Below are 12677 nucleotides of genomic sequence, written 5' to 3'. Positions count from 1 at the left end.
CTCTGTCAGCTGATTTAGAGCTGAACAATCAGTGTTTGGTCCGATTACCCCTGACAAAAAGGATGAGTGTGCAATTGCTCCGTGAGTTTCCACTTAGCTGGTAATGGGATTTCTCGTCCAATAGCTAAATTTACAGGGATTGAAGACAGTTCTCGTAACTGTTTGGATGTTATTTCGGGGAGATGTGAGATTTCAGGAAAATTCTTCACGTTTCCACTCTGTAAGGGATACATGTTCTGGCTTCATTACTAGGAACACTTTATAGGATTAGACGCCAACCATACTTACCGTAGTTGACTGAGCGCTATGTCGTTTCTGTCGATTTGTTTAGACTCACAAACGTATGTGCACACACACGTATATATATATATATATATATATATATATATATATATATATATATATATATATATATATATATATATATATATGGGCTACTAGCAAAGTTTTTCTCTATTGTAGGTAGAAAACCTATGAAAAAGACCTCCCAAACATTGAATTTCTCATACAACCACAGAGAAGTCATACCTGCATGGAGAGTATCACCACCATTAACTGCCACTCATCTACAGTATGTAGCAAGTGTCCTCCCTCATCTTGTAAACCTAATGTATATTCAAGGTCATCCATTTCTTCCAGGATCTAAGTAGTGTATAGACCTTGCCTCTCACACATCAGCTACCTGACATTTTCTTTGAATCCCTGTCCTCTAAATCCTCCGAATATCATATTACTAGTATATCGTCATCGATTCTCTCTACATGACCAAACCGCCTCCAAACTCTTGGCTTCGTCTTTCTTCCACTCCATCTCTTTTTAACTTCTCATCTACTAAATTTATATAATTTATCACAACTTCCTATAATAAAATCTATCTCTATCAGATGTTCGTCAACGTCCTTCCAGTGAATTGGTGTACCCTGTAGCTAGACACCTGTGGCAGTTCAAAAGAGTATTGGCGAAGGAAAATGAATTAGCAAAATCACCCTAAAAGTCATACGGATAAGGATTGCACACACAAGCTCGCATACACACACACACACACACACACACATATATATATACATATATATATATATATATATATATATATATATATATCTGTGTGTGTGTTTGTATGTATGTATGTCTGTGTATACACTTGAACTTACAATCAGACGTCAAGATATGAGGAGAATAAAACAACCAGGTAATTGTAATAAGCATCATGATTTCTTTTTATCTCCATATCAGTAATATTCACACGGGTATTTTTTGAAGTGAGAATAAAGCTCGTTGACTTGGTGACAGAGAAAAAAAAAAGAAACGGCGAATTCTATCTTATATATACACTGATAAGAAAATACTTCAAGAAATATGATCGAGTTGCAAATTGCAAAAAGTGCATAGCGTCGGTGAAGACAAGGGGGATCGTTCAGTAAGGCTGCGAAGTCGACAGAAAACTGTTGTATTCCAGCGTTCCATGTAATACATCTTCGGTGTTCCCATGAATATTCTTCCATTTCTGATTTATGAGTTGATATGTTCTTGGGAATGAGTGGGTGATGTCAATATTGTCATATGAAATGAAGAGAAAAAAATAAATGCAGTCGATGTCATGGAAGAAAAACACGACTTTGCCCTTTGAAGTCTTTGAAAACTATTTTACTTGTCACCAATGACGTCATCGATGCATCCTAGACAAAATTGGTCGAGGAATGGTAGCCCCGGCCCCAGTGCTGGTGCAGTTGCCTTGAAACCATACATTTCTTATGCAAGATGGCTATTCATTCTATTCACATGTCTCTTGAATAAATTCATAAATACATTAGTATACTTTTGCAAAGCAGATAACATCGGTAGTTTTATGTTAAGGAAATGTTAACTTAATTTAGATAAAAAAAAATTTCAGTGATATTGCCTTTGGTATGAAAGCACCATTTGAATATTCATAGCGTTACATTTTATATTTGTTCCTTTGCTATTCATATTCCGTTTTGTTAGAATTTCTTAACATACTTCTGAATTTTGAATAAAAATCATATCAATAAAATCCATAGGATAAAGGAATTATCCTATTAATAAAACATACAATATTTGATTCGCAAAAGCTATCGATTATGAAAAAAATGAAATAAGCATTAATTTTTTTAGAATAATGCAAGTTATCCCAAACTGTAACCTCTTAGAAACCTGGAATATATAAATTCTTAAACTGAAATGAACGTTTGTAATTATTCAAATACAGTTTTACTCATTTGACCTCTAAGAAACATCTATAAGTTCCCGAATAATGAATGATTAGGAGCACGTGGCGTTACAGACATCTAGGTCAGTAACGGCGAAGTTTTCCGGAACTCTGTAACTGCTGTAATGAAGTGAATTATATAATTGTGTTTGTGTCTATATGTATATCTTCGTATTCCTTTTTTTTGGCGGCTCGATGGAAAAATATATTAATCTGAGAGGATATATATATATATAATATATATATATATATTATGTATATATACATACATATATATGTGTGTATGTATGTATGTAATAAGATGTTTTCAAGAGATAAAAATCTAGATTTAATGTATAGTGGGTATATGATGAAAAATAAAATAATTATATTTCAATAATTAGTGATAAATTTATAATGATATTGTATAATCTTTTTAAATCGCAGGAGGGGATATAATGATGAAAATGCAAAAATGAAATATGCCAATATACAAACTTCCTGACACTCTGTAAATTTTCTTCTTAAGGAATTCATCTTCTGTATGTTTTGACAATTGATGTCCGAAGGAAGTAATTTTCAGTCTAACGGAAGTTATTGTTCATAAAGGACGATAGAAATGGTGTAATTTATTGAGAGAGAGAATTATATCTTAAGTAAGCAAAAAGTCTAAATATGAAAGAAATCGCGTAGCAAGAATAACATAAATCGGAGCTAGATGGTAAAGTAAGTTACTTTTACTTTTCTGGTCCTATACAGCAGGGGAACCCTACTTACACGACCTTCACAGTCATTATATCATGTTCGTTCGAAAGCATTCAAAATTTCATACCGCATATTGCTCGTTTATTGTCGAATCTGCATTATCAAAACACTTAGAGAAAAAGAAAGTTATAAGTTTCTTCTTGAAAGCCTTAAATCTTTAGTCTTCCGAATGTTTAGTGAGAGCTTATTGTATAGTCTCAAGGCCGCATAATGTGAGTAAGGTTCAAATAAGAAGAATGGTAGGTAACAAAAGGGATTGTATCCATTATTGCATAAGTATGAGTGGGAAAATATAGATACCCTTGATGATTTTCATGAAAGAATATCGGTAAAGAAATGATGTGTAGAATGAAAATATAAGAATGTTTGAGAAAATTACAGAAATTGCAGTGAATGAGGTTAACGGGCAAATAAAAATATTGCAAATAGTTTACTACACAGAATTTTTTTAGAGTGTTGCTAAAAGGCACTCTTGATCAAGGGTTTATAGAAGAATCATTATACTGGGAGTTGTTACAGAGGTCTTTGGTCCAACATGAATTCAACGGAGTTTTCTTTAATTCAGTTTCTTAAGGTTTATTATTAATGATTCGTTTCCTTTAGATTAATCGTTTTGACAAAGTTTTTTTTTTTTTTTATTAAAGATGCTGTATACACATGCTTTTTTGATAGATATTACTTTTCATATCAAAACAGAGATAATATGGAGAAACTAATAATTCTACCTTTGAACAGAAACAGGTCTCTAATGTTAAATGTCATGACCATCCAATTAGCATAATCAGCCCTCCTTTCAGTATGAAGGTTATTTTATCTATTTCCTGTAACGTTACAGGCCAGGGCATATCTGCATGTTAGGGCCTCGAATTTACATCATGTGTCAAGGAAAAGTGTGATGAAACAAAAGCACAGACAAAATACTAGAGTGGAAGGCAGAGCTTATGACGTCACTGCAATTTTGCCACCTTGCCCAGTTTTATATCTACACGAAGTATACTAGATATCTTCGATTTGTGGGTATTTTCAGTCGTTATCTAGGTTTAGGGATATTTTCTATCCTTGTTATCTAGATTTAGGGATATTTCCAGTCCTGGTTACCTAGAGTTGGGGATATTTGCGGTCCTTGTTATCTAGATTTGGTGGAATTTCCGGTCCTTGTTATCTAGATTTGGGAATATTTCCGGTACTTATTACCCAGATTTGGGGGTTATTTCCAGTCTTTGTTACGTAGATAAGGGAGTATTTCCAGTTCATGTAACCTAGATTTAGGGGTATTTTCGGCCCTTGTTGTATAAATCTTGGCTATTTTCAGTCATTATTATATATATTTAGAGGCATTTCCAATTGCTGTTATCTAAATTTGAGTTCACCCTTATTGGCTTATAGCGGGATATTTCTAGTCCTATTTCCATAGAGATTTGATGGGCATACCCGTTACTTGTTTCCATTTAAGCTATTTCAGGTCACACGCACCATATTCCCATGGGCTTGTCCGTAAACCCAAGAGGCAGAATTACATTTACACATTCAGATTTTTCTGTACATCCAAAGCACTGAAAACTTGATTACAAAAACAGAATGTATTCAGTTTCTGATGCGTCTGCAAAGCACCATTGTCTTTTATTTTCCTTGGCTGGGTTCAAGGAGAGTCGACGTCGACAGATGCGCCAAGAAGATCAATATTAACCTGTCAATAAAACAAATAAATATATTATGATGTATGTACAATGTCATGAAATTAATAGAATTGTAAAAATTGTAAATGTATAGTTCTTAATAAAAGTGGGAAAAAAGAGACATATTAATACTATTCTCAAGGTTGTGAGTTGCTTTAATAATTGGGAAAAGCAAAACAAATTCACATTGTGCTCAATATATTTTTGCTCATAATGCTATTTGAAACCATGAGCATCATTGCCTTCGGAAAGGCATTTATGTATGTATATATTATATTTACTGCTGTAGAATTATATAAGTTTCTTATACATATATATATATATATATATATATACTGTATATATATATATATACTGTATATATATATATATATATATATACTGTATATATATATATATATATATACTGTATATATATATATATAAATATATATACATATATATATATTTATAAAGTACATACATACACACACATCTATATATATATATATATATATATATTTATAAAAGTACATACATACACACACACATCTATATATATATATAATTACATATATATATATATATATACATATATATATGCATGTGCATACACACACCCATGTATATATATGTATATATATATATATATATATATATATGTGTGTGTGCATACACACACCCACATATATATAAAATATATTATATAATATAATATATATATACATACATATATATATATAAAATAAATATATATATATATATATATATATATGTATATATATTATATATATATATATCCTGTCAAGCTCACGGGGGGGGGGGGGGCAAAGGAATACTGATACCCTGGTGAGAGGAGGTACCCCGAGAAATTCACTCTGAAACAACACTCCCACAAATTGCCAAACCAGCGACTTGTAGTTAAGAAAGGGGAAGTGGCTGAGAAGGATTGAATAGATGTGTGCGAGTACGTGTGTGTGCATATCTATTGAAATATTTAGACGTAATTTTTTTTACGGCTCTGGAACAACAGTCTATACAGTATATATCATATTTATGTACATACACGCTAATACATATATATTTATTTACTATCATATAGAAATTTATATACAGTATGTGTGAATTTATATGTTTATGTGCGTACCTGTATAAAGTGAAAGTCATACGTAAAATGACCACACTGACAAAACTCAGTGGTTGCAATTACTCCAATCAATTAAGCAAAGCCTTGTTTAAAATAGAGGAGTGGTACTTAAAGCTTTCCCCTCAAAGCCAACAGCCAACAAAATTCATGTTTTTCGTTTTCCAAAGGTTTTCAAGCAAAGTAAACTATTACAATGTAATACCTTAATATATTTATAACAAGGTTTAATAAATGTTCCACAAGTCTCTCTGAATTTTTTATTTTATTTTATCACTTCACCTGAGCTGGAGTCAGTTTCCATGATATATATATATATATATATATTTATATATACGTATATATATATATATATATATATATATACATATATATATGCATACATATCCACAACTATTTATGTATTTATACATATATGCATATAGAGGTATAATTATATATTTGGGTACGCATATGTATGTATATTCGTACGGGAGCATATTTAATTATCATTTAGTTAATAATAAAGAACTACAACTCCAATGTAAAAAAATACAAAACAGTGTAATATTCATAAACATTTTCCCTCAATGCACTATTAACTAATAAAAAAAGTTGTCTCTTTTACGATTTTTCCTATTGTGCATCCTCGACAGACTTTCGTAGGCCTCTGAAACAGTTTTCATAATAAACATAATTTTTCTTTCTATCATTCCGGGTATTACATTTTTCACACACACACACACACACACACACACACACATATATATATATATATATATATATACAATGAGGCTCAATACTACGCAGTACTCTAGAAGTTTTATTCCAGCTGTGGCCAAGTTGTGGAATGATCTTCCTAATCGGGGTGGTTGAATCAGTAGAACTTCAAAAGTTCAAAGTTGGAGCAAATGCTTTTTTGTTGACCAGGCGGACATGAGTCTTTTTATAGTTTATTTATGACATATTTGTTTTTTGTTGTTGTTAATAGTTTATATATGACATGTCTGTTTTGACGTTGTTACTTATTTTAGAATGATTTATTGTTAATTTGTTCTCTTCATTTATTTATTTCCTTATTTCCTTTCCTCACTGGACTATTTTTCCCTGTTGGGAGCCCCTGGGCTTATAGCATCTTGCTTTTCCAACTAGGGTTGTAGCTTGGATAGTAATAATAATAATAATAACGTAAACGTGAAGGAGGACGAACATACACAAATCACAGCGATATATGATATTCCAGAAACTAACAAGCTATATAAACATCAGTGTATAAGTCCCTCTCTTAGTGGGAATACCTTAACGTGGTGAATGGGTTTGCTTATCGCCATGTTCAACAAACCTATACTAGTAAGGGCCAGCCATACAAGGTTGGTTTGCTGTGAGCGATCAGAGTCAAATCTCCCACCATCACCAATCAGGACCGGTCAGCGTGGTGATAAAAACTGGACAAACCCCATATGTGAATTGACATGTCCGAGGCGTTTGTTATACAGCGGAGAAGAAACGGCTGCATTTGTTGTTGTTGTTGTTGTTGTTATTGTTGTTGTATTATATAAACACCGAAGAGGTTCGGCTCATCAGGTAGGCTTAAAAAAATGATCAGCAACTTACGATATAATTCTATTATGAATATAAGGAGGGGGGGGGGCGCGGCCTGGAGAAATTAACCTTGTTAAATGTTATGAAATTGTTATTATCAGACTTGCAATAACATTTAAAAAGCGCCGGGGATCTTTAGACTGCTAGTGAAATTTCTTTAATTCATAAGAAGACATACTAGAGATTTGCAGGATTATGGACAGGGATAGGAAAATCATTATGGTATTGTGTTACATATCACTACGAGCTAAGCTACAATCCTAGTTGGAAAAGCTGTATGCTATAAGCCCAAAGGCCTCTACAGGGAAAATAACCTAGTGAGGGAAAGAAATAAGGTAACATATAGAATAGTGTCCGAATGTACCCTCAAGCAAGAGAACTTTAACCCAACACAGTGGAAGAGTATGGTACAGAGGCTATGGCATTACCCAAGACTAGAGAACAATGGTTTGATTTTGGAGTGACCTTCAGCCAGAAGATCTGTTTAACATAGCTAAAAAGCCTCTTCTACCCTTCCCAAGTGAAAAGTGACCTTTGAACAATTACAGTTCAGTAGCTGGGCTCCACAAGGCACTAAAATAATTGAAACATTCAGCTGGGCTTCACAAGGCACTAGAAGAATTGGAAGGCCCATACCTACAAGGCTGGAGACTATGAAGCGCGAAGTGGGAGATGATGAATGTAGAATTATTGAATTAAAAGTTCAAGACAGAGACGACTGGCGAAATCTAACCGAGGCCCTTTGCGTCAATAGGCGTAGGAGGAGATGATGATAATGATGATGAGTTAACCCCTTGAGTGAAGAACTTTTTCGGTTATCTTAGTGCTCTCAGAGGAGAATATGTAATGAGTAGGCAAGATCATTCGGTGTACATGTAGGCAATAGAACAATGAGTCGTAACCAGAGAGGTATCAACTGTAGTACTATCTAGTCAGTCAGAGGACCCACTAACTTTCTAGCGGTAGAATGTAAACGGGTAGCTGGTGCTTTGGCGAGATAATATTATGTGTAGGGCATTGGGGGATCATGAAAGTAAGTTCTGGGGATTTTAATGTTATTTAGGGTAGCTGGGGATCATGGTTGTAGGAGACAGGAGCGAGATGGAGCGAATAAGATTGGAAGGGAAGCGCCTGATCAATAAAAGCTTTGTAAAAGAAAAGATTTCCAACTTCGTTTCCGAAGTGATTTCATGCAAACATGTCAGACACAAGAGAGAGAGAGAGAGAGAGAGAGAGAGAGAGAGAGGGGGGGGAGAGAGAGAGAGGGTCTTACCGAATAGATATTAAAACTTTTTCTCTTTTCGATTCGCTCAGATTTCCCCCAATCTTCAGGATGTTGTGTTCGCTGTTATTGATGCCGGCGAATAATGCCGGATAATGCTACCAGAGAAATCGCTTTCAAAGATTTTATTCTCTCTCTCTCTCTCTCTCTCTCTCTCTCTCTCTCTCTCTCTCTCTCTGGAATCACCATGACGACTCAAGTGCGAGTAAATAACTTTGGAATGTAACTGCTTTAACATTCTTCCTTCGAATTACATTCGACATATTTTTTGTTCTACAGTACAGGGACGACGACTACTACTACTACTACTACTACTACTACTACTACTACTACTACTACTAACAATAATAATAATAATAATAATAATAATAATAATAATAATAATAATAATAATAATAATAATATAAAAGGAAATATGATTAAGCTTATTACCATTAATGAAGCACAACATCCAAGAGTAAGTACGGTAATAAAAGGAATGCCAAAGGTGGAGGACAGTATCAACTTCTAGGACAGTAAACCCTTTTGCAATACCATATAAGACAAGCAAATTTATGTATGGTTGGCAGCAGCATAGAAAGAGAATCATATCTATCCATGAAAAGCCTGGCAAGTATCAGGGAAGCAAAGGGCTGATAAAGGTGATGTCAAAGGAGACAGATACCATATGAGTTCATGGTAGTGCAAGAGTAAACATTTCGTATACGAAATGTAACCAATGGAATATATGGCCAAAAATCATCATTACCTTTATGCTAAAAATGTGAAAAGTTAATGAAGATCTTCGATCATAATACAGTAAATTAATGCCTAATATTAGTTATAATAAATACAAGAAAAAGCATGATGCAATCGTTAAGGCCTTGCGCTGGAAGTTACGCTAACAATATCGCCTTACATGAAACAATTATGGAAAAAGAAAAAATTCAATTTACTTTTGATCTGTGATGTGAGAACTAACCGTGTAATACAGGGTAGAATGCCGGACTTGATCTCATTAGGTTAAGTAACCCAAAAAGTAAATCTGATAGATATAGGTCTACCACAAGACACGTGAGCCAATTGAAGAAAGGCAAGTCACGAGATTTTAAGCTGAAACTAAGGAGAATATGGCAGTTGAAGTAGACGCAGTGCATATAATTTTGGAACCATTAACAGTAATCACTGAGGTCCTGGAGATAAACTTTGATAGGATTGGATGCACAAATCTATAACCGGATTCGATCCAGAAAAGAGTAAAGCTAATCACAGCAGAATGATTAGTAGTGTTGCACACCAAAGTCGATAGGATAGTGGGAGTCAAATCCTCAGAGGGCAGGTTGCAACCCGGATCCAGACAAAGAGATACCGACCTTGTAATGTTGCGATGATGATGAAAAATTAGAAATTAATACAAACTCGAGGATATTCTACAGAGGAAGTCAGGAGACTAGAGATCCATCTATCCGTTTGTTAATCCTCTATTGAAGAGATTCTAATCTCTTGTACCATCAAATTTGTAGGATTGAAACAATTTTCACAAAAGTTAATATACTTTTTTTACTTCAAGTACACCAATTTTGTTTCTGAATAATCTCACTGGTTTAGTCAGCAATTTAGAAGAAAGAAATGACAGAAAGACTTGTGTAATCTTGCCCGTATCCGTCTTTTTGGGAATTTTATATTTCTAAATGACAGAAGCCAATGGAACACTTAATCCGATGCCTTATCTACAAAAGGAAAGCAGAAAAAGAATAAGAATTCATAATCCAAAAGATCATAAACCGAGAGACCAGAAGGTAACTGATTTCCACATGACAATGAGTTTGAGTTATCCGTCGAGGAAGCAAGAACATCCTGAATTAAGAACGACATAAGACAGACAGATTCGAGTCAGTTCCCTGTCTCAGCATGAAATGGAACACACATTGCAAGCAAGACTTCAGGTATCTTGTCTTGTGTCACTTTGATCTTAGATGATACTGACAACATTTTATTGTCGATAAGTAGGAATCTCTCTCTCTCTCTCTCTCTCTCTCTCTCTCTCTCTCTCTCCTCTCTCTCTCTCTCCTGAAAGATAAGAAAAGAATTTTTCTATACAATGAGAACTGCTTAGAGTTATATTATGAGGGATGGGCGTGTCTACACATAAGATGAAAAGTGAACATTTGGAGATGTCTAGAAATATAGAAAAGAAAATAGATGCAGAGGTATAGATGAAGGTAATTAGATGGGCTTGAGGAATATATATAGAAGGTCATAAAAGGGTGTAGATAAAGGGGCAGATAGGATGATAGTTGGGCGTAGATGAGGATAGAAAGGCATTAAAGAGATAAATGGGCGGACATGAAGACAGATAGCAGAATATAAAGATAAAGATAGATAGAGGGACTGAGTTTACGATAGATATATGGGGCTAAGAATTAGGACAGATAGATAGGGTAACAGGATTAAATAGAAATACATAAATGAAGACAGAGGCCAGTCTAGAGAGGAAGGTAGAAAATACATAACATAGAAAACGGATACTTTTCACAGGGGATACTCTAGTAGAAACGTTATGGAGAAAGGTGGGGTGGAAGAACGTTATTTTCTTATGTGAACGCGCAAACAAACGAGTGAAGATAATAGTTGAAATCATAGAAGAGAAACTCAGTTTGAAGATTTCGCTATATAAAATGTTAGAGGAGTTGAACAATAAACTTGATTTACGTACAAAAGGCTGCATCTGGTGAACTGTGCTTCAACGAGGCCCGGCGACGCTCTCTCGACTCCGCTACTAACTGCTGAGAGAAAAATATAGAAATGAAAGGAAGGAAATTAACAGTGACAATAAATATGTGGATTTGACCAGATATTTATTCTTATTAAAATAGGGGGTTAGGAAGTGGAAGTGGAGAAGGGCGAAGGAAAAAGGAACAGAAATAAGATAGAATGAGTAGTAGGAGAAAGAAAAATGATAATCAAATTCAATAATTAAAAGTAGAAAAAGGGGATAGTAAATGGAAAAAGAAGAATGGAGATGAGTAGGAGTTGCGAAGAAAGGAGAGAGAAGATAATGAAGAAAATTTCGGATGACAGATAAAGATAAAGAAATAAGTTGCCACAAATTATAGTCTTCTAGAGGCCTACAACGTCACACGAAAGGAATTTGAGCATTTTGTTGAGGATATTCGCGTTGTTTATCCAATATTACAGGGAATTTTGATAAAATTTATGTATATATTTTTTTAATAACCAGTCGAGTTTTATTTCTCTGGTAAAATTTACCAAAATATAAAGGTCGGTGCAGAAAATCAAGCGGTATTTTTGAAAAAATATGGATTTTTTTATATCACTAACTAAATTATCCAATTGGTAATGTTATCCAGTATTGACGTTGAAAATAGTAGATATTGATCGCCAAACTAGGTAGATTTTTACCCTAAGCTGTCATGATTTGTGGCAAAAACAGTATGAAGCCATTATTAATATATCTCTATGTATGTGAAATTATTAAATAGTAGTACTGGCAATACTTAAAACTGCTGACGAAATTACCCTAAGTTCGTTTTAAAACTGGCCAACAGTTTCTCATCAATAAAGAAGGATGCTATTACTATTATCCGATAATTATGCTACTAATATAGACACTCTATTATCTTACTTATAATGAATGATGATTACATTATTACTGAATAATTTCCTCAGCAATATGAACTAGTTTTACGGCCATCTTAAACTTCTTTTGCAAATAATACTGGGAAGTTTTGCATGAATCATTAGCGAAAGGGTGCAATGCTTGAAGTAAAACGTTACAGTATTCCAGGATATTAATCATTAGTGAGACACCATCTTCAGAAGACTAAATTTTGGCTTTGGTAATTTGAACAGAGAAGTGAAAGAAAGCATATATAACACATTCAGATTATTTTCTTATTGTATATCGTTATGTTTTGGAAATTGTTGAGAGAGAGAGAGAGAGAGAGAGAGAGAGAGAGAGAGAGAGAGAGAGAGAGAGAGAGAATAATAATCTTACCTGCTCCAAACATGTCTGTGAAGCCTGGAAAGAAAAAGTGCGGAAGG

At 34.0% G+C, this 12677-nt stretch overlaps 1 protein-coding gene across 3 annotated transcripts in view; it reads right to left on the bottom strand.

The window, feature by feature from the left end:
* Positions 1 to 4001: 4001 nt before the first annotated feature.
* Positions 4002 to 12677, bottom strand: part of LOC137622917 (uncharacterized) — a 436226-nt gene continuing 427550 nt past the window's right edge. The window contains exons 9-11 of one of the 3 annotated variants that reach the window (XM_068353479.1): positions 12631 to 12654; positions 11329 to 11398; positions 4002 to 4658 (exon numbers count right to left, since the gene is read on the bottom strand). In XM_068353479.1, coding sequence (XP_068209580.1) covers positions 4592 to 4658; positions 11329 to 11398; positions 12631 to 12654 — 161 coding nt within the window. In that variant the 3' untranslated portion in view covers positions 4002 to 4591. The remainder of the gene's footprint in view (positions 4659 to 11328; positions 11399 to 12630; positions 12655 to 12677) is intronic. The other 2 variants (XM_068353480.1, XM_068353481.1) reach the window with 2 other exon arrangements.

The sequence above is a fragment of the Palaemon carinicauda genome, chromosome 30 (assembly GCF_036898095.1).
Source record: "Palaemon carinicauda isolate YSFRI2023 chromosome 30, ASM3689809v2, whole genome shotgun sequence".
Taxonomy (NCBI): domain Eukaryota; kingdom Metazoa; phylum Arthropoda; class Malacostraca; order Decapoda; family Palaemonidae; genus Palaemon; species Palaemon carinicauda.
Note: the sequence above shows the minus strand (reverse complement) of the source record. Positions and strands in the feature narration are given on the sequence as shown.